At 45.9% G+C, this 22,308-nt stretch overlaps 1 protein-coding gene across 1 annotated transcript in view; it reads left to right on the top strand.

The window, feature by feature from the left end:
• Window positions 1-22,308, top strand: part of LOC311244426 (integrin alpha-5-like) — a 114,221-nt gene extending 91,913 nt beyond the window's left edge. The window contains 7 exon segments of the mRNA XM_084333924.1: window positions 3,483-3,570; window positions 3,573-3,640; window positions 6,829-6,939; window positions 16,836-16,949; window positions 20,100-20,201; window positions 21,307-21,429; window positions 22,168-22,308. Of these exon segments, the coding sequence (XP_084190050.1) occupies window positions 3,483-3,570; window positions 3,573-3,640; window positions 6,829-6,939; window positions 16,836-16,949; window positions 20,100-20,201; window positions 21,307-21,429; window positions 22,168-22,251 (690 nt within the window). The 3' untranslated portion in view covers window positions 22,252-22,308.

Here is a 22,308-nt window from a genome sequence, read left to right as displayed (position 1 = left end):
TCCCTCTCTTTCTCCTCTCTGTCTCTATCTCTCTTGCTCCTCCGTTTCTATCTCTCCTCTCTCTCGCTTTCCTCTCTCTCGCTCTCCCTCTCTCTCTGTCTCTATCTCTCCTCTCTGTCTCTATCTCTCCCTCTCTGTCTCTCTCCTCTCTGTCTCTATCTCTCCTCTCTGTCTCTATCTCTCCCTCTCTCTCCTCTCTCCTCTCTCTCGCTCTCCCTCTCTCTCATCTCTCCTCTCTCTCGCTCTCCCTCTCTCTCTGTCTCTATCTCTCCTCTCTCTCTCCTCTCTCTCCCTCTCTCGCTGTCTCTATCTCTCCTCTCTCCTCTCTCTCTGTCTATCTCTCCTCTCTTTCCTCTCTCTCTCCTCTCCCTCTCTTTCCTCTCTCCTCTCTCCTCTCTCTCTCCTCTCTCTCTCCTCTCTCCTCTCTCTCTCCTCTCTCCTCTCTGTCTCTCTCCTTTCTCGTCTCTCCTCTCTCTCCTCTCTCTCTCCTCTCTCCTCTCTCCTCTCTGTCTCTCTTCTCTCTCCTCTGCATGTGAACAGAGTGGGTCAGAGAGCAACCCTTTGTGTAGCTAGAGCCAATGGAGTCATGCTGGCGTCCTAATGGTTCCATTATGTATGATAGCCTGTACAACAGTGCTGTATATCCCACATATATACATTTATATATTTATATTTAACACATGTATATACGTATATATTAGTGCTGTCAATCGATTCGAATATTTAATCTGATTAATTGCATGATTGTCCATAGTTAACTCACGATTAATCGCAAATTAATCGCATAAAAAAAAATATATATATATATATATATATATATATCTACCTTAAACGGATATTTTTCAAGTTCCAAGTTTTAATACTCTTATCAACATGAGAGTCAACAAATGCTTGCTTTATGCAGCCATTTAAAATAATAGGGGAAGGAAAACGTTAGGAACTTGTTACATTCACCCACACAAGGGCTGAGTACTCACCCCCCCCCCCCCCCCCTCTCTCTCACACACACACTCTCCCAGCCCTTTTTCTCTCTTGCCCCTTCCTCATCTCTCTCACCCCCCCCCCCCCTCTCTCTCTCTATCTCTCACACACACACACACACACACACACACACTTCAGAAACAAACATAGTATCAATGAGAGCATCAATAATACACGTGAGTGAAGTCTAGTGAAAAAAGAAGAGAAAAAAAAGTTAAAAAAAATATTATTTCTTAAAAGTTAATCGTGAGTTGAAAAAAATAGTGGCGTTAATAGAATCGGGCGTTAACACATTAATACCGCGTTAACTTTGACAGCCTTAATATATATATATATATATATATATATCTGTCTGAATATACCTGCATATAATCCTTCTATATACCTACCTACTTATACACCTGCATAACTCATAATATAACTCTGTAAGCCTGTACAACAGTGCTGTATTAGCCCACATATATACATTTATATATTTATATTCACCACATATACAGTATATTTTGTATATATTTATATATACAGTTTGGTGGATCAGGTCGCTCTTGTAAATGTCTCAATTAGATTTTTACCTGTATAAATAATTGTTAAAAAAGAATTAATAATAATATATATATATATCACCTGTACATTGTATATTACTGTTGCACTTTACTGCTACATTTGCACTGTGGTTATTGCCAAACTTATTTTTGTTGCACTGTACTTGTGCTGTATGATAACAGTACATTTGAATCTAAAATCTAAATTAAGAGGAATAAGGATTCAAATGTATTCAAAATAAATACTGGTCACTGCTGCTCCGGTTCCCATGGAAATGGAAGTGACATAGTAAAACAAATGTATGATCACATGATTCTCCTTTTTCCATCCCTGTTTTGAAGTTGAGGTTAGCCACAATGTCTCCGGTAAGGGTTACGTCTATCAACAACCTTCTTGATGATGGGTTACAGGTTAGCAGCGTGGCTAGAAGGCACCAATGCTCTGACTGTCCCCATGGTAGTTATAGATTCGAGTACAGCACAACGAAAACAAGTTTGGCATCCAACCAGAGTGCAAACGTAACCATAACGTGCAATAGTAATATACAATGTACAGGTGATTAAACTGGGTATAAAATATATAAATCCGTACTACTGAGTAATAGTGCTAATCAGATATATATACAGACTTGTAATATTAATATGTACAGTGATACAGGTATAAAGAAAGACACTATGGTAGTAAGTCATGGAGTCTGAGTCATCAAGGTTGAGTCCACTCCACTCTGGCAGTCAAAGAGCTGACATACACAAAAAAAAGGTCTAAACATAAATGACAGCGGTCACCGTTTCAAAGGGAGTTTATTTACTTTGTGACACAATAGTCAAACAAATGCACTAGCCATCAATATCTTATGCCAAATGATTAGCGCCTATTACACAATTAAAAAAAAAAGAAAAAACTGTATTTATCAATGAACAAGTCCGAGTCCTCGTCTGCACCTTCCGAGTCCGAATGCAGTCAATGCTCGAGTCCGAGTCAAAGTCTGAGTCATCGGTGCTCAAGTCCAAGTCGAGTCACGAGTCCTGAAAATCAGTCCAGGACTCGAGTACTACAACACTGATAGCAGACAGATAATAATAATAATGATAATAATAATAATTCATTACATTTATATAGCGCTTTTCTAGACACTCAAAGCTCTCCCCACAATGTAAATTGCCTTCTTCACCACCACTGTGTAGCACCCAAGCTAGCAGAGGTAACCAGACCCTGCTCCGTACCCCAACAGGGTTTGTTATCATGCACCGTATCAACCGACACTCATCTAACGGAGCTCTAGGTTAACGCAACTCCCATTTATTGAGAGAGAAAGAAGGGTATACAAATGTTAGTAGTTTTCCAGGTCCTCTTTTTCTGCTCCGTACCCCAACAGGATTACTTTTACCAACAATCACTTGCACATTACTGATTACACACATTGTTTGTTTTTTTGGAACTGTACATAGCCATCTTTGTTATTTAAAAATGTATATAGTATAATATCTACATCCTGATACACACTTTTAGAACTGTATAGTAATCTTTATTTTTTTGTCATCTTATTTTATTCTAAATGCATTGTATTTTATCTTATTTTATCTGCACTGCACTTTTAGAACTGTATAGTAATCTTTATTTTAGTCATCTTATTGTATTCTATGCAAAATGTATTGTATTTTGATCTTGTTTTATTATTAAGAATCTATCTTATTAAGATAGAAGCTGCTATGGTCGAGGACCACAATAAATAGAATTCCACTCTTCTTGCTGTAAAGCTCTGAAATAAGTGACAATAAAGGATCCTAATCTGAAGGGTCTGTTATCGTGCACATCACCCGACGCTCATCTAACGGAGCTCTACGGTTAACGCCACTCCCGTTTATTGAGAGAGAGAGAGAGAGAGAAGGGTATAAAACGTGAGTAGTTTTCCACATTAAGGTCCTCTTCTTCTCCTCCTCCTCTTCCCCGGCTGTCAGCTGGTGAACAACGGGCCCAGTAAAATCAGCCACACGCTGCTCCAGCTCCGGTGCCCGCTGAGCGTCCAGGGCCGCGGCCTCGTCTACCCCTGGAGGTCACCACGGCGGGGAACCTCTCCTGCACCGCCAACCACACCATGAACCACCTGCTGCTGAAGGTAGGTGGTGGTACCACACACACACACACACACACATGCGTTTATATTTGGGGCGACAGTGGCTCGGGAGGTATAGAGCAGTCGTCTGGTAATCCGGAGGTTCCCGGTTCAATTCCCGGTTCGATTCCCGCTCCTCCCGGGGCAGCGTGTCGAAGTGTCCTTGAGAAAGACACTTAGCCCTAATTGCTCTCTCTCTCCTTCTCGCTCTCTCTCCCTCTCGCTCTCTCTCTCTCTCTCTCTCTCTCTCTCTCTCTCTCTCTCTCTCTCTCTCTCTCTCTCTCTCTCTCTCTCTCTCTCTCTCTCTCTCTCTCTCTCTCTCTCTCTCTCTCTCTCTCTCTCTCGTCTCTCTCTCGTTCTCTCTCTCGTTCTCTCTCTCTCTCTCTCTCTCTCTCTCGCTCTCTCTCGCTCTCTCTCTCTCCTCTCTCTCTCCCTCACTCTCCTCTCTCTCTCTCTCTCTCTCCTCTCTCTCCCTCTCGCTCTGTCTCGCTCTCTCCTCTCTCTCCCTCACTCTCCTCTCTCTCTCTCTCTCTCTCTCCCTCACTCTCCTCTCTCTCTCTCTCTCTCTCTCTCTCTCTCTCTCTCTCTCTCTCTCTCTCTCTCTCTCTCTCTCTCTCTCTCTCCTGTGTGAGTGAATGGGTCAAATGTGAGGAACAAATTGTAAAGCGCTTTGGATAAAAGCTGTTATATAAATGCAGTATATATTATATTTTAATCATTTAGCTGAACGCTGTTATCCAAAGCGACTTACAGGTCATGAACAACGAGTCAGCAGGAAGGGCACAACTCTGGCAGCTAAGGGTCAGTGGCCATGTTCGTCGAATAGCGGCGAGCTTCAGTGTTACACTCTGAGTGCATAGTAGTATAGACATATTAGCATGATAATAGGTAGTAGTAAAAGTATAGTAGTAAGGTACATAATAGTAAAAAGACAGTCAAATTGGATGGGTTTCAGCTGTCCTCCATACAGATACCACACACACGCACATAGACATACACTTATACACACACACGCACATAGACGCACACTTACCGTAATTCCTCTAATAGTAACCCCGGCTTGTATTTGTTTCAACTGTAGCGGGTACCAGGCTGTATTAGGAGGAGGCCTGTATAAGAGGGAGGCCTATATTTAAAAAAAAAAATCAAAACGGATCATAATGAATAAATCAACATTTTGTGTCAGTTTGAACCCAGTAAAATGTACTGGGTTCATTTATTGAAACCAAGTACTGTATGAAATAGTAAACAGTGCAATTACAGGTGGTCACTGGTCATTTCAACGTTTTCAAAGTGAAATCAAGTAACTAGCTCAGTATGCAGCTCAGTATATTAGTAACCCGGCTTGTATTAGGAGGCCGGCTTATAATTGCTTAGCTCAAGAGCGCACCCGGCCATTAATAGAGACCCGGCTTGTATTTGAGACCCGGTTACTATTAGAGGAATTACGGTATACACACGCATATAGATGCACACTTGTACACACACACGCACATAGATGCACACACACACACACACACCTCCCTGCCCTCCCGGGGTCAGACGAGGCGAGGGCCAGATGTGTCTTGTGTGAAGACACTTCACAGAGGAGATGTCCCGCAGGTTCAAATCCACCGTGTGATTACCAGACGGCCCACCCCCTCCTCCTCCTCCCTGCCTCCCACAGCCCCACCCAGGACACTCAGCCCCACCACCACTTTGATCTCTCTCTCTCCTCTCTCTCTCTCTCTCCTCTCTCTCTTTCTCTCTCTCTCCTCTCTCTCGCTCTCCTCCCTCTCTCTTTCTCTTGCTCTCCTCTCTCTCTCCTCTCTCGCTCTCTTTCTCTCTCTCTCTCTCCTCTCTCTCGCTCTCCTCTCTCTCTCTCTCTCCTCTCTCCTCTCTCTCTCTCTCTCTCTCTCTCTCTCTCTCTCTCTCTCTCTCTCTCTCTCTCTCTCTCTCTCCTCTCTCCTCTCTCCTCTCTCTCTCTCTCTCTCTCCTCTCTCCCCCCACTCGGGAGCAGCTTGACAAACCACTTCATTACCGATACACTCCCTGATCTCCATCTCTGACATCAGACGATGTGGCTCCCCCCCAGCCCCCCCCCCCCCCCCCCCCCCTCAGACTGAGCCTCCAGGCCTCCGGGCCTCCTCCTCTGTGAAGTTCTGTTTGTTTGTGTTTGTACTTGAGTCCTGGGCCCAGACGGAGAGCCAGAGGGCCCGGGGTCCATCTCATCTCTGGCTGTGAACAGTTTTTCCGGCCCTCTCTCCAGAGTTGGGAGGAGTACAGTGTGTGTCTTCCAGGGGAGGGGCGAGGCTCACATGCTTCTGATTAATGACTGTAAGGCCTCGGGTCGTACCAACATTAGGTCTCGTATTGACGGAGAGGGTTGTGCGCTCCCTAGTGAGCTCACTGTCTGTATTGACCTAATGGGTGGTTTGTGTGTGTCTCTGTGTGTGTGTGTGTCTGTGTGTGTGTGTGTGTCTCTGTGTGTGTTTCCTTTACCCATGATTCGTGGCCGATGTGTCTTACAAGTAGTTCAGCCATACTGTATGTAACAGCGTTCTGCCGTCCATGCACTTTGTAACTGGCTGTTCTTTCATACTTTCTAACTGCACGGGCAGTGTTTATGTCCTTTGTATGAGGCTTCCTTGTACTGCTGTTCGTGTGTGTGTGTGTGTGTGTGTGTGTGTGTGTGTGTGTGTGTGTGTGTGTGTGTGTGTGTGTGTGTGTGTGTGTGTGTGTGTGTGTGTGTGTGTGTGTGTGTGTGTGTGTGTGTGTGTGTGTGTGTGTGTGTGTGTGTGTGTGTGTCTCTGTCTCTGTCTCTGTCTCTGTCTCTGTCTCTGTCTCTGTCTCTGTCTCTGTGTGTGTGTCTCTCTGTGTGTCTCTCTGTGTGTGTCTGTATGTCTCTGTGTGTGTGTGTCTCTCTGTGTGTGTGTGTCTCTGTCTGTGTGTCTCTGTGTGTGTGTGTGTCTCTGTGTGTTTCTCTGTGTGTCTGTGTGTGTGTGTGTGTGTGTCTCTATGTGTGTGTGTCTGTGTGTGTGTGTGTCTCTGTGTGAGTGTCTATGTATTGTGACTGTATGTTTGTCTTTTAACCACTGCACTAATGAAGTTCCGAAAGGAAAATAAAGTAATTTGAAGTTGAAGTCTCTGTGTGTGTGTCTCTCCGTGTGTCTCTCCGTGTGTGTCTCTGTGTGTGCGTCCTCTCTCCTCAGCTCCAGCAGAGCTCCACAGAGCAGCCCCCCCTGGCGCTGCAGCAGGCCCACGAGCATCACATGGAGAGGAGGGAGGTTCACAGAGACCAGCTGGCTCAGCTGTCCAACCTGGTGAGACGGGGCGGGGACACCCAACCTGGGCGGGGACACCCAACCTGGGCGGGGACACCCAACCTGGGCGGGGACACCCGACCTGGGCGGGGACACACAACCTGGGCGGGGACACACAACCTGGGCGGGGACACACAACCTGGGCGGGGACACACAACCTGGGCGGGGACACACAACCAGAGAGGACAGGGCGGGGACACACAACCTGGTGAGACAGGGCGGGGACACAACCTGGTGAGACGGGGCGGGGACACAACCTGGTGAGACGGGGCGGGGACACAACCTGGTGAGACAGGGCGGGGACACAACCTGGTGAGACAGGGCGGGGACACAACCAGGTGAGACAGGGCGGGGACACAACCTGGTGAGACAGGGCGGGGACACAACCTGGTGAGACAGGGTGGGGACACAACCTGGTGAGACAGGGCGGGGACACAACCTGGTGAGACGGGGCGGGGACACAACCTGGTGAGACGGGGCGGGGACACAACCTGGTGAGACGGGGCGGGGACACAACCTGGTGAGACAGGGTGGAGACACAACCTGGTGAGACAGGGTGGGGACACAACCTGGTGAGACGGGGCGGGGACACAACCTGGTGAGACGGGGCGGGGACACAACCTGGTGAGACAGGGTGGGGACACAACCTGGTGAGACGGGGCGGGGACACAACCTGGTGAGACGGGGCGGGGACACAACCTGGTGAGACAGGGTGGAGACACAACCTGGTGAGACAGGGTGGGGACACAACCTGGTGAGACAGGGTGGAGACACAACCTGGTGAGACAGGGTGGAGACACAACCTGGTGAGACAGGGTGGGGACACAACCTGGTGAGACAGGGTGGAGACACAACCTGGTGAGACAGGGTGGAGACACAACCTGGTGAGACAGGGCGGGGACACAACCTGGTGAGACAGGGCGGGGACAGAACCTGGTGAGACAGGGCGGGGACACAACCTGGTGAGACAGGGCGGGGGACACAACCTGGTGAGACAGGGCGGGGGACACAACCTGGTGAGACAGGGCGGGGACACATGTGTGACTCTCTCCACTCAGGATTCAAGATGTTTGTGTCATACACGCAGTTACACGGACAAGTTACACTGTACAATGGAACATCTTACTTTGCTAGTCCCCGCCCCCCTTCACACAGAATCACTAAATATATACTTAAACTACAATTAAAAAATCTGACGTAAAGGTTTAATGCTAAAATAGAGAATCTTAAAAAAGATAAATAAAGTATAAAATTAAGAATGAGTGTTGCACGTTCAGTTCACAGTGTAGTGGTGGTAGAAGGATGTAAAGCACACTATGTATTGTTGCAAATATTGCAGGTAATAGGGAGGTGTAGTCTGACGTCGCTTTGGACCGGCCGCCCGCGAGGTCCACCCGTATAGGGATTCATCATTGGGAAAATGGATTATCGGCTATTGGAACAATTCTGCCGCATGGAAATTGAAAAGCTTTCCATTTTTGCACAAAATGAGTCCCGCATTTTTGGTTGAAATAAAATTCGGCGATTTTTTTTAATGATAAATTGCGAATATTAATATTAGTTGAGCTATAGATTGTGGATGAATAAGCACAGAAAGGTACACCATGCAAATGTTAATGCTTTATTTGTTTTAAAACGAGACGATTTAGAAATGGGCAATGGGGAAATACATTGCTTTGGACAGAGGGTGGAACACGAAAAACAGCAATGACGTAACCACTAGGGCTGTCTTAAATACTTCGAAGCTTCGAAGCTTCGTTCGATGGCACAAGCTTCGAACAAAAAAATAAAAATCGAAGTAAAAAGATTTAAATTATAAAAAAATATATATATAAAAAAAAATTAACTTTTTTTTGCCTCCAAAATCTTGCGCCTCCATTCCAATGAAACGAAAGTAAGTGGCACCTTCCCGCCTCCATTCCAATGAAACGAAAGTAAGCGGCACCTCGACTCCACCTCTACAACAAGCACGTGGAGATTATCTGTGTTGAAAACAACAAGGACATGTGCAGCAGACATGTCGACGAAGAAGCGAAGCAATGCCGTTTGTTATTTAATACTATGTCGGACAGATTTGTGTTCATTGTGCTGCTTTTTTTAAGTGTCACGACCCATATAAAAATATGTCTTAATAAAACATGCATGCATTACATGCAACATTAAGTCGAATTCTGCCTTTGTCTCTATCAACTACATATAAATATAATATAATTGTTTGCTTGATAGACGAAGGTTGCAACATAATTATGTAATGTCATGTCGTTGGCTGTGAGAGCAGCCCCACTGCACCCAGGCAGCGCAGCCGAGTGAAACCTTGTTGGCTGCGTCACAGTCACGAAAGGGGCTACTTAATTAATTAATCCAATCCACTTTATTTATAGAGCACATTTAAAAACAACAAAGTTTACCAAAGTGCTGTACAAGTCCCACAACATAAGATAAAAAAAAAATTATAAATAAAATAAAAATATTTAAAATAAAAAAAAAAAAGATTATATCTCGAAGCTTCGAATTAAAATCGAAGCTCGGCCCTGAAGCTTTGATTGCCAAAAAAAGCTTTGAAGGTCAGCCCTAGTAACCACTACACCTCCCTATGTTAGTGGAGGTGACAGTGAAGTCACAGCAGCAGTGTCTGTAGCGTTCAGTGTTCAGTCAGCAGTGTGGAGGGGGGGGGGCTTGTAGTTCGATAATCGGTCGTTTTGCACCGTACCTGACTCGCCTTCCCCATCTCGAACATTCACGCCAACTACTGAGTTGATTCTTCTATTGTTTCCAAACAAAATGCCGTTGCCACTGGCGACGCGAGGCGTGTTCCTTCCTGTGTGCCGGATGATTTCCCTTTTCCCCGGGAGCGTCCTCCTGGCCAGAAACACTGCCAGTTAGAGCGGCCGAGGAGAACAGCCAACGCCAACAGAGTTCATGAGCCGTGTTTGTTATGAGTAGAGTCACTACTGTTGTTGTTGTTTGGTGACGGAGAGGAGAGAGGGGCGAGACATTCATTCATTTGATTTGATCTGATTTGATTTTTATTTGTCTCGAACAAAAGGTAAATAGTCGAAGACTAAAAAATAATAGGCAGTCACATTACTGCTCAAGCTCCTCTCTCTCTTATGTGTCCATAAGTGCTTGTTTATAGCTACCTTTAAATGTATTCATCATGAGGTTGTGGAGATTATTACTTGAACCCTTTCACTACCACACTACAGAAGGTTAACCTTTCACTACCACACTACAGAAGGTTAGCCTTTCACTACCACACTACAGAAGGTTAACCTTTCACTACCACACTACAGACGATTAACCTTTCACTACCACACTACAGACGGTTAACCTTTCACTACCACACTACAGAAGGTTAACCTTTCACTACCACACTACAGACGGTTAACCTTTCACTACCACACTACAGAAGGTTAGCCTTTCACTACCACACTACAGAAGGTTAACCTTTCACTACCACACTACAGACGATTAACCTTTCACTACCACACTACAGAAGGTTAACCCTTTCACTACCACACTACAGAAGGTTAACCTTTCACTACCACACTACAGACGGTTAACCTTTCACTACCACACTACAGACGGTTAACCTTTCACTACCACACTACAGAAGGTTAGCCTTTCACTACCACACTACAGAAGGTTAGCCTTTCACTACCACACTACAGAAGGTTAACCTTTCACTACCACACTACAGAAGGTTAACCCTTTCAATACCACACTACAGGAAGTTAACCCTTTCACTACCACACTACAGAAGGTTAACCTTTCACTACCACACTACAAACGGTTAACCTTTCACTACCACACTGCAGAAGGTTAACCTTTCACTGCCACACTACAGAAGGTTAACCTTTCACTACCACACTACAGAAGGTTAACCTTTCACTACCACACTACAGAAGGTTAACCGTTTCAATACCACACTACAGAAGGTTAACCCTTTCAATACCACACTACAGGAGGTTAACCCTTTCACTACCACACTACAGAAGGTTAACCTTTCACTACCACACTACAGAAGGTTAACCCTTTCACTACCACACTACAGAAGGTTAACCTTTCACTACCACACTACAGCAGGTTAACCCTTTCACTACCACACTACAGACGGTTAACCTTTCACTACCACACTACAGACGGTTAACCTTTCACTACCACACTACAGAAGGTTAACCTTTCACTACCACACTACAGGTTAACCCTTTCACTACCACATTACAGGTTAACCTTTCACTAACACACTACAGAAGGTTAACCTTCCACTACCACACTACAGGTTAACCCTTTCACTACCACACTACAGGTTAACCTTTCACTAACACACTACAGAAGGTTAACCTTCCACTACCACACTACAGAAGGTTAACCCTTTCACTACCACACTACAGAAGGTTAACCTTTCACTACCACACTACAGAAGGTTAACCTTTCACTACCACACTACAGAAGGTTAGCCCTTTCACTACCACACTACAGAAGGTTAACCCTTTCACTACCACACTACAGAAGGTTAACCCTTTCACTACCACACTACAGAAGGTTAACCCTTTCACTACCACACTACAGAAGGTTAACCGTCTGTAGTGAAAGGTTAACCTTCCGTGGTGAAAGGGTTAAAATTGCAGTGTGAGATGGAATGAGGACCACGTAGACTTCAACCGCGTGTCTTTTTCGTGCAATAAGTGTCACTTAATAGTTGAAACCATATACATATTATCTGTAGATTTTAGGGAGGGTTGCAGGGGACATGTCCCCCTGGATATTGAGAAGAGCTAAACATGTCCCCCTCCAAAAAATATAGCTAATATGAAAGACAACCCCCTCCCCAAAAGAGGCAAAAAAACAAACAAGGGAGTCTAAACATTTCTATATCCTTCTTACCTGTGACTATATATTTACCAACAATTCCGGACACCCCTACAGGGGCCGTACCATCATACAGACACCCCTACAGGGCCGTACCATCTCAGCCTGGCAGACGTGCCTCTCACTCGCGTTCAGTCAGGGGCTTCCGGTTAGCCTTGCGTGCGGTAATCCACCATGAATTGATGCAGAAAAGGCACAAATTGGTGCATAAAAGTACACCAGAATGCAGGAAACTATGCTCTCAAAGTGCCAATGTTGAAACCAGACCTACGCCCTGGGTTTGACTCTACACAGTCCTCATTCCAACGGGTGAATGGAAACACTCACGGTTCGGCGCGGTTGATGTGCCGACAGCTGCACTCCGCTCTAACTCTCTAACTCTCTAAATTGACTTGGGTAGGAATACTGAGGCCAAAGATGGAAGACTTAATGCAATAGGTGGCGTGAGAAGGTGGGCTGAGAGTCAGCGGCCAGAGGGCCTCAGTTTGCGGTTTTACTGTGTAAATGCTGTTATATAGTTAAATGTCCTTATTGTGTTACATCAGACGGCCCTGTAGAAACTGTTAGTTAGATCATAACCTTGTTCCCAGTTTTATCTCCGTGAGATAAAGCCTGGTAAAGAACTACTGCCGAAAGTGTCTATGGGGTAGAATTTCTGGTGTATGTACTTCCCCTGGAAGCTGCCTCCGAACGGACCAAACTTTTCCAGAATCCTGTCGGCAAACAAGCTAGAACGTCCCGGTCATGTAGTAAATTCTTCAGGCAAAGCCGTTGCAGTGGCTTAAACGAGGAAATATTGTGCACTTCACACGTTTCTATAATTGTTTTGTCGAAACCGGAACGCCTGTAGCCTGTACTTCTTGTACTTCCTGTACTTCCGTTTACACACTTTAGGAGGCATATCCTGTCCAGCCTAGTTAGATCAGAACCACAGTGGACTCCTGGATCAGCGGGTAAAGTACAAATACCCAGATGAATGAGTACTCTGGTCAAAGTAAAAGTCCTCAATTCAAACTTTATACTTAAGTAAAAGTAGACAAGTATTTGCTATTGAATGTACTTATGTATCTAAAGTAAAAGTATGCATTTTACATCTTAAAGTGGTATGTGGTCCAGTTACGCTGCTCTGATTACGTCCTCTTGAAGTCGACAGGCTTCAAATGTGAACGTATATCATCTTCATACATTTTTTGCCATGTTTTCTATGCAAAATCTTTTTCTTCAAAGCAACTAGTAACCGATGGGTTCAGATAAATGTAGTGGAGTAAAAAGTACAATATTTCCATTGAAATGTAGCGGAGTAAAAGTAGTAAGTTCCCTAAAATGAAAATACTTGCATACAAGTAGCTCGAAATTGTACTTGAGTACAGTACTTGAGTAAAAATACTTAGGTGACTTTCGACCACTGGCTAGGAGGAACACACAGGACTTCAAGATGTGATCAGAGCAGCGTAACTGGACCACACACCACTTTAAGATGTAAAATGCATACTTTTACTTTAGATACTTAAGTACATTCAATAGCAAATACTTTTGAATGGAGGACTTTTACTTTTACCAGAGTACTCATTCATCTGGGTATTTCTACTTTTAATTCCACCACTGCTCCTAGCCGCCTAAAGTCACGTGGAAGATTCTACATCTACTCCGGTGGCAGTTGGTCCCCCCCCCCCCCCTTACACAAGGCTCCCTGGATAGGGTAATTAGATTAGAAGATGTCATCAAAAGGGAGGGGTCGCAGGGTAAGGGGGGACTCCTGTTGTGGCAATTGTAACATTAAAGGCTCCGTGATGCCAGAGGGCTGAGTGGGGTGGGGGGGGTTTGACCTGGGGGGGGGGGGCGTGACTGTGTCCATGATGCACTGCTTCAGTTCACCGGCTCCCCTTTAATCTTCCACTCGGGGTGTTGTCGGGGCAACACACTGGCCCCATTGATCCGCCCAGCTGCAGGTAGCCGCCATCCCTCTCTCCCTCTCTCTCTCTCTCTCTCTCGCTCTCTCGCTCTCTCTCTCTCTTCCTCTCTATCTCTCTCTCTTCCCTCTCTCACTCTCTCCCTCTCTTTCTCCTCTCTCTTGCTCTCCCTCTCTCCCCCCCTCTCTCTCCCGTCTCCCGCCCGCTCTCTCTCTTCCTCTCTATCTCTCTCTCTCTTCCCCCTCTCTCTCCCTCTCTCCCCCTCTCTCTCTCCCTCTCTCCCTCTCTCCCGTCTCCCGCTCGCTCTCTCCCTTCCTCTTCTCTCTCTCTTCCCTCTCTCACTCTCTCCCTCTCTTTCTCCTCTCTCTCTCTCGCTCTCCCTCTCTCCCCCTCTCTCTCTCCCTCTCTCTCTCCCTCTCTCTCTCGTCTCCCGCTACCTGCATCCGTCAAAAGGGTCTTTGTCCGGCCGCCCTGTCGCTCCTCAACCGCCCCCTATTTATCAAGCCCGTCTGATGACACGTCTGGATGAAGGAGGCCATTGTTTGCCTCCTGCGCTTTTGTCTTCACGCCGGGAAGGACGGACATCTCTGTACAAAGTGTCTCTCGATTTAAAGGGGAAAGTGGTGTTTCGGTTGAAGTTGTCGATCTGGGTTTTATAGGAGGACGACACTTTTTTATTTCTTGGTTTATATTTACTTGTCATGGAACGTGTAGTAGTATCTAAATGATAAATGGTGCATTTATATAGCAGCTTTTATCCAAAGCACTTTACAATTGTTCCTCACATTTTTACCCATTCACTCACGCATTCACACACCGACGGCAGAGGCGACCATGCAAGGTGCCCAACCTGCTCATCTGGAGCGGTGTCTTGCTCAAGGACACATCGACACGCTGCTGGGAGGAGCAGAAATCCAACCGTGAATCTCCGGATTACCAGACGACTGCTCTACCTCCAGAGCCACTATTGCCCCCCCCCCCCCCCCCCATCTCGACCTGGCATACCGTACTGCAAAGAGAATCGCTCCCGCCTACCTCCGGTCAATGGTCTCTAACTACACACCCTCAAGACCCCTACGCTCTGCATCTTCTGGCCGTCTCAGACCCACTCCTATCCAAGCTCCAGGAGGGTCATCAAAGAGAAGTCACCTATTCTCAGTCCTTGCCCCACAATGGTGGAATGAACTACCCACCCCAGTTAGAACAGCCGAAACCCGTCCAATCTTTCGCCGTCGACTAAAGACGCACTTCTTCAACCATTATCTGAAATTTAAAAAAATATATATAAATCTAACCCTAACTAACCTTACTGTCATGCACTTAATATGTCCTAATATACTAACCTACACTGTAGCACTCAACACTTTGATGAACATTGTTACTCAGCTGATAGAGTTGTGCCCTTACTGCTGACTTGTCGTACAAAACTTGTAAGTCTCTTTGGATAAAAGCGTTCAGCTAAATGACTAAATGAAAATGTAAATGTCTGCAGCCGCGCCAGGCGCTGACTTTACGGTCGTCGGGGGAAGCGGCCCGCGTGTCCTCCAGCTCCTGCCTCGGACCAGTGACCCCAGCAGGGAGGACACAGGGGGGCCTCTGGGGTTGAGGAGGCATCTCTGGCACCAAGCCACGCCGCTTCCCCAAGGCTCCTCAGCCTCCCGACGGCCCCCCCCCCCCTAGGGCACCGGGAGGAAGTGGACGGATACTCTCCTCGTCTGCCTGTATGCCCTTATTAAGCCCGTCTAAAAGACCGGGCCCCCCGGGGGAGCGGGCGGGTGTCCTCTGATCTCCTTCTGTGCGCTCGCCCTCCTCGGTGCAATAAGTAAACCCAACAGGGCTGGTACCGTCTCCTGTAACACCAGCGCTCTGAAGTAGGGGTGTAACTGTACACAAAAACCACGGTTCGGTACGTACCTCGTTTTTGAAGTCAAGGTTCGGTACGGGTTATGGTACTGTGGGGGAAAGTTTGGCTTTCCATGTTCCACTCAGGGGTGATGTACTGTAGTGTGCAGTTACTAATTGTACTTGTAGGGCTGTCAACGAATATTCTATATTGAAATTAATAATAATATTTTTTTAAATAATTATATTATATTGTGAAAAAAACAGCGGTTAACATACCGTTGTATTCATTCGGTACACTACACAGCCGTTCGGTACGGTACACACTGAAACGGTTCGGTACGGATACGTGTACCTTTACACCCCTACTCTGAAGGGGTGCTCTCGTCTCCTCAACAACCAGCGCTCTTGAGAACGTTTTATAAAGCGTTTTCAAAAAGTGCCAAGCGGCATCATCATGGGGTGGATCTAATTAAGATTGTGTATTCAACAAGGTCTTGTGAAAAGTGGGCTGGGTTTTTAGTGGTCGGGTTGTAATGTGGAAGACTGGGGACTGCGTGCTGCTGCATTTTTTTACAGTCTCATGACATTCCCTCAATCTGGCCCTAATTTGAAGCAGGCCTGTGGGGTGGAGAGATCATAACATTGGGCTCTTTGTTTTATTTATTTGGCTTGCAACATTAACATGACTGTTATCTGGCTTTCCCATGTCTACCCTTTCCGGTCGTCTGCGCTGACCTTCCTCCCATCAGTTCTCGATTCATGTCATCTAATGACTCAGAGAGAGAGAGAGGTTTTGAGAGATTTGGAGAAATAAAAGAGAATAAGTGTAGGCTAATAAAAAAAGTTTTTTTACATTGACCACATTCACACGGCGGGCATTTTTCTCGTACGTCGTGCTCGCAACCTGAGCATGACGCAAGAGCAAAATGGCCGCTGTGTGAATGTGGTAAAAATGGACTGCTTTTATCCAAAGCACTTTACAGCTTATGCCTCACATTCACCCGTTCACTCACACATTCACTCACACACCGACGGCGGAGGCGACCGTGCAAGGTGCCACCCTGCTCATCGGGAGCAGTTAGGGGGTTAAGTGTCTCGCTCAAGGACACTTCGACACGCTGCCCGGGGGAGGAGCGGGAGAATCGAACCACCAGGAACCTTCTGATTACCAGACGACCGCTCTGCCTCTTTGTCAATTTGAAGTGATGTTTCAGTATTGAATTAACACCTTGACCGCCTCTGTCCCCTTCTCTCCCCGTCTCCTCCCAGACGTGTCCCGACGTGGACTGCTGGACACTGCAGTGTACCGTGGGGCTTCTGAAGAAGGGGAACACGGCCATCGTCAAAGTGCGCTCCCGCGTCTGGGCCGAGACGTTCACCGAGGTATGAACCCTGCCTGTTTGTGACCTCACTGAGGGATGAACCCTGCCTGTTTGTGACCTCACTGAGGGATGAACCCTGCCTGTTTGTGACCTCACTGAGGGATGAACCCTGCCTGTTTGTGACCTCACTGAGGGATGAACCCTGCCTGTTTGTGACCTCACTGAGGGATGAACCCTGCCTGTTTGTGACCTCACCGAGGGATGAACCCTGCCTGTTTGTGACCTCACTGAGGGATGAACCCTGCCTGTTTATGACATCACTGAGGGATGAACCCTGCCTGTTTGTGACCTCACTGAGGGATGAACCCTGCCTGTTTGTGACCTCACTGAGGGATGAACCCTGCCTGTTTGTGACCTCACTGAGGGATGAACCCTGCCTGTTTGTGACCTCACTGAGGGATGAACCCTGCCTGTTTGTGACCTCACAGAGGGATGAACCCTGCCTGTTTGTGACATCACCGAGGGATGAACCCTGCCTGTTTGTGACCTCACTGAGGGATGAACCCTGCCTGTTTGTGACCTCACTGAGGGATGAACCCTGCCTGTTTATAACATCACTGAGGGATGAACCCTGCCTGTTTATGACCTCACTGAGGGATGAACCCTGCCTGTTTGTGACCTCACTGAGGGCCTGTTTGTGACCTCGCTGAGGGCCTGTTTGTGACCTCACAGAGGTATGAACCCTGCCTGTTTATGACCTCACTGATGCGTGACGGCATAGGTATATATATATTTTTTTTTGCAGGGTACATGTCCCCCTCAGTATTGAGAAGAGGTCAATTTGTCCCCCTCAAAAGATATAGCTAATATGAAAGACAACCCCCTCCCCAACAGAGGTAAAAAAAAAATAAGGGGGTCAAAATATTTATATATCCTTCTTACCTGTAACTATAAAATACATATTTGAAAGCAATACAGAATCCCTGAAAGCCTTACTGCATTATATTCCATTATATTTGTGTCAGAGGGTACCTGAATGTTGTCTTTTTGAAAGACATTTCCACCATAAATTGATGCAGAAAAAGGCACAAATTGGTGCAGAAAAGTACAACGCAATGCTGGGTTCAAAAAAGTGGGTTCAAGGGTTTTGCCCCCTAAGAACAAAAGAAAAGTGTGACGGACGTATGAATTGACCAACCACGGACCTCCTTATCCGTGTCAACTCGCATACAGTACATTTCCAAAGTGTCCTAAGCAAAACGATTGGCTCCGCTACAGCCCAGCCAATCGGAGGCTTCACTGGACTTTCTCCGGAGATTCAGACATTCTTGTCGCTGGAATTGATGACGTAAAGACGGTGTATCTGACCTCGTGAAACTGTTAAACGCCGATCAGACCAAAACTAAAAAACTTTAAACAAAGTGCAATACCAAGCGGGGCTTATTTCTGTGCCTAGAGTCCACTGTTTTAGACGGCATTGCAGATTCTACCTTTAGAAGTCTGCCCAGTAGGCAGTCTCAGATATTTGGCTCAATAAAAGGGGAAACGGTAGCTAACGGAGTAGAATTGGAATGTTTTGTGCAGCAGCGGCTATTTGTGTATTCGGGTATTTTGTTTAATTGTGCGTGCAGTGCGTGTTTATTTGAGCCGCCCCTCGACCCAACTTGCCTCGCTTTGTGTGCGTCTTAACCCTTTCACTGCCACACGGCAAAGGGTTAACCCTTTCACTACCACACTACAGAAGGTTAACCCTTTCACTACCACACTACAGACGGTTAACCCTTTCACTACCACACTACAGACGGTGAACCCTTTCATTACCACACTACAGACGGTTAACCTTTCACTACCACACTACAGACGGTTAACCGGCAGCTCAAATAAACACGCACTGCACGCACAATTAAACCAAATACCCGGTTAACCGTCTGTAGTGTGGTAGTGAAAGGTTAACCGTCTGTAGTGTGGTAGTGAAAGGGTTAAAGGTACCCCCGACAAGGAGCTGCTCTGGGAGACCTCACATGCTCCTAACCGCTCTAATACGAGGCGTATGTGTGACTGTATTGAAATTTAATTTGGTGGCGGTCACCGCCTCTCATAGGATTGGAATGTTTAGAGGGATTTTCTGTGTTAAAGAGCCAGCCGGTCTCCGTAAGGCGTTACCGCCACCTGCTGGACAATGAGAGGAATTACACGTTAGTTGTAACACATTTTTTGTTTGTTTTTAAACGGATCCATTCATTTAAATAACATATTCATATTTATATTACAACTCTGTACATACATCTGATTAGCACTACACTCAGTAGTACTTATTTATATTTTTTACCCAGTTTATTTAGATTTTTTGGATTTTTGGCACTGATTTATATTTTATACCCAGTTTATTTATATTTTTATATTTTTTGGCAACTTTTTAGATTTCTTACTATGTCGACAGTACTCGCTAGTACTCAAAAACATAAAACGTTTGACACCTAAATGAAAAAGAAAACGGTATTACGGTAAGTGGTAGGAGCTAAAACAAGACATCCAATCAAACGAACGACCAAGTCAAATGATTGGAATGAGCAAGCTGTCTATCAAACGCTCTAGTGACATCACATGTACATTGTATATTACTGTTGCACTTTACTGTTACATTTGCACTCTGGTTGGATGCCAAACTTCTTTTGGTTGTACTGTAGCCAGTGTTGTAGTACTCGAGTCCAGGACTCGGACTCGAACTTGAGCACTGATGACTTGGACTTGGACTCGAGCATTGACTGCATTCGGACTCGGAAGGTGCAGACGAGGACTCAGACTTGTTCATTGATAAATAGTTATTTCTTTATTTAATTGTTTTGCATTAGGCCCTAATCATTTGGCATAAGATATTGATGGCTGGTGCATTTGTTTGGCTATTGTGTCACAAAGTAAATAAACTCCCTTTTGAAACGGTGACTGCTGTGGCATTTATGTTTAATATAGACCTTTCTTTATTTATATGTCAGCTCTTTAACTGCCAGAGTGGAGTGGACTCAACCTTGATGACTCGGACTCGGACTAGGGCTCTTCTTTGGTGACTCAAACTCGAACATTGTGGACTCGAGACTCTACTCGGACTTGAGACTTAGTGACTCGACTACAACGCTGACTGTACCTGTGCTGTAATATGATAATAATACATTTGAATCTAATCTGATTGAGCTTGAATGGTTTCTCTCCTCAGAGGCCCTATAAGCACTATGTGTTGGAATGTCAGGCACAGTACAGCGTGATCACGATGCCTTACACCATCCTGCCCCGCCACTATCCCAGTGGACACAAAAAGGTATTTACTAGTTACATTTTCACACATTTTGTCATTTAGCTGAACGCTTTTATTCAAAGCGACTTACATGTTCTGTACAACAAGTCAGCAGGAAGGAAGGGTACACTCTGGCAGCTAAGGGTCAGTAAGATTGTTCGTCGAACAGTGTTGAACTTGAGTGCTACAGTCTCGAGTACATAGTAGTAAATATTAATAATAATAATAATTACTTGCATTTATATAGCGCTTTTCTAGACATTCAAAGCGCTTTACAATGTAGGGTGGAAATTGCCTCCTTCACCACCACTGGTAGCACCCAACCTTGGGCTACGCAGGCTCAATGGCTGCCATACACTGGCACCAGGCACATATCACACCACACAATGGCTGAACGGCTCAGGGGACAGGGTTTGATATCAGCCAATTAAGGGTAAGGGATGATTAGGTGGCCTTGATGTCATAATGGCTGCATAATGTCAGAGACCTGATTGGGAATTTGGCCAGACATAAGACATAATTAGCATAGTAGGTAGTAATATAGGCAAGGTAGATTCCTTAGTAGCAGAGTGCATGCTGGGAGAAAGATGGTACAATGGTTAGTAGTTAGTCGTTTTTCTGATACTAATGTGCAAAATAGAGGACTTCCCTTCTCTCTAACTCTTTTCCTCTCTCTCTAACTCTCGTTTCCTCTCCTCTCTCTCTCTAACTCTCTCCCCCCATCTCTCTCCCTCTCACTTTTTCTTTCTCGCTCTCTCTCTCTAACTCTTTTCCTCTCTCTCTAACTCTCTATTTTCCTCTTTCTCCCCTCTCTCTAACTCTCCCCCTCTCTCTCTCTAACGCCCCCCCCCCTCTCTCTCTCTAACTCTCCCCCCCTCTCTCTAACTCTTGCCTGCTCCCCCCCTCTCTCTCTCTTTAACTCTCTCTCTCTCTCTCTCTCTCTCTCTCTCTCTTGACATATTACCATAGTAGGTAGTAATATAGTTCAGCTACCCGTTGAACGGTCAGGTTCAAACGACTAGAATGCAAAAGGCATTAAGTTTCCTCCAACCAGCCTGATGTCCTCCACACGTGTGTCATGGTTGTCTTCTTGGAGATGAGTAATGTGGCTGTGGTGTCCCTCCCTCAGGTGGTGACCCCGGTGGTCTGGAACAAGCCGGAGAACCAGAACCCTGTCCCTCTCTGGATCATTATCCTGGCCATCCTGGCCGGGCTTCTGCTTCTGGCTCTACTCATCTATGTCCTGTACAAAGTGAGTGCACCACCACCCCCCGGTGGTACACACACAGAATTGCACCTTACAGTATTTTATTGGCCTGTGTTGGTAGGTAGTGGTACTGGGGTTAGGATTGATTTCAAAAGATCGATTTCATGTTATATGTTATGAGTATTATGTCTGTGTGTGTACTGGTCCTCTGTCCTGTTTACTTGTAATGTTATATGTTGATTGATTGATTGAAAACTTTATTAACAGATTGCAGAATGGGTACAATGCAGTACGGCTCAATACACACAATTGTTAAGGGGATGCAGACCAGAGAAAGATTTTCGTCTTGTTTACATCAGCGTCCCCCATTTTCAATTCATAATGACATTTACGACATACACAACATACAGATATACAGTACTGTTACATTTGTGACATACACGATATGCAAATATACAGTACTGTTAAACAGAGATCCTAACAGAAAATATATATATACGAGGGGGAGGAAACTGTACATTGGGAGGGGGTGGGTGGGTGCAAGGTGTAAGTATTATGTCTGTGTGTGTGTGTGTACTAGTCCTTTGTCATGTTTACTTGTAATGTCATGTTATGATGTAAGTATTATGTTGCACGGTCACAATGTACGTTTTTTATGGACCAGGAAGAATAGCTACTGCAATGCTGGGGTTTTCCTAATAAATAAAACGTAGCATTATCATTAACGTGGTCAATGTGCTTCTGCTAAATCCTCTCATCTTCTCCTGCCCCTTGTTGTTGCAGCTTGGCTTCTTCAAGCGATCCTTACCGTACGGCACCGCCATGGAGAAGGCCCAACTCAAGCCCCAGGCTGCGTCCGAGGCCTAAGACCACCAGCGCCACAGGGGGGCTGCCTATCCGGAGAAACCCAACAGAACAAACCCG

The sequence above is a fragment of the Notolepis coatsorum genome (genome assembly GCF_963971535.1).
Source record: "Notolepis coatsorum genome assembly, chromosome: 17".
In the NCBI taxonomy this organism is placed as follows: Eukaryota; Metazoa; Chordata; class Actinopteri; order Aulopiformes; family Paralepididae; genus Notolepis; species Notolepis coatsorum.
Note: the sequence above shows the minus strand (reverse complement) of the source record. Positions and strands in the feature narration are given on the sequence as shown.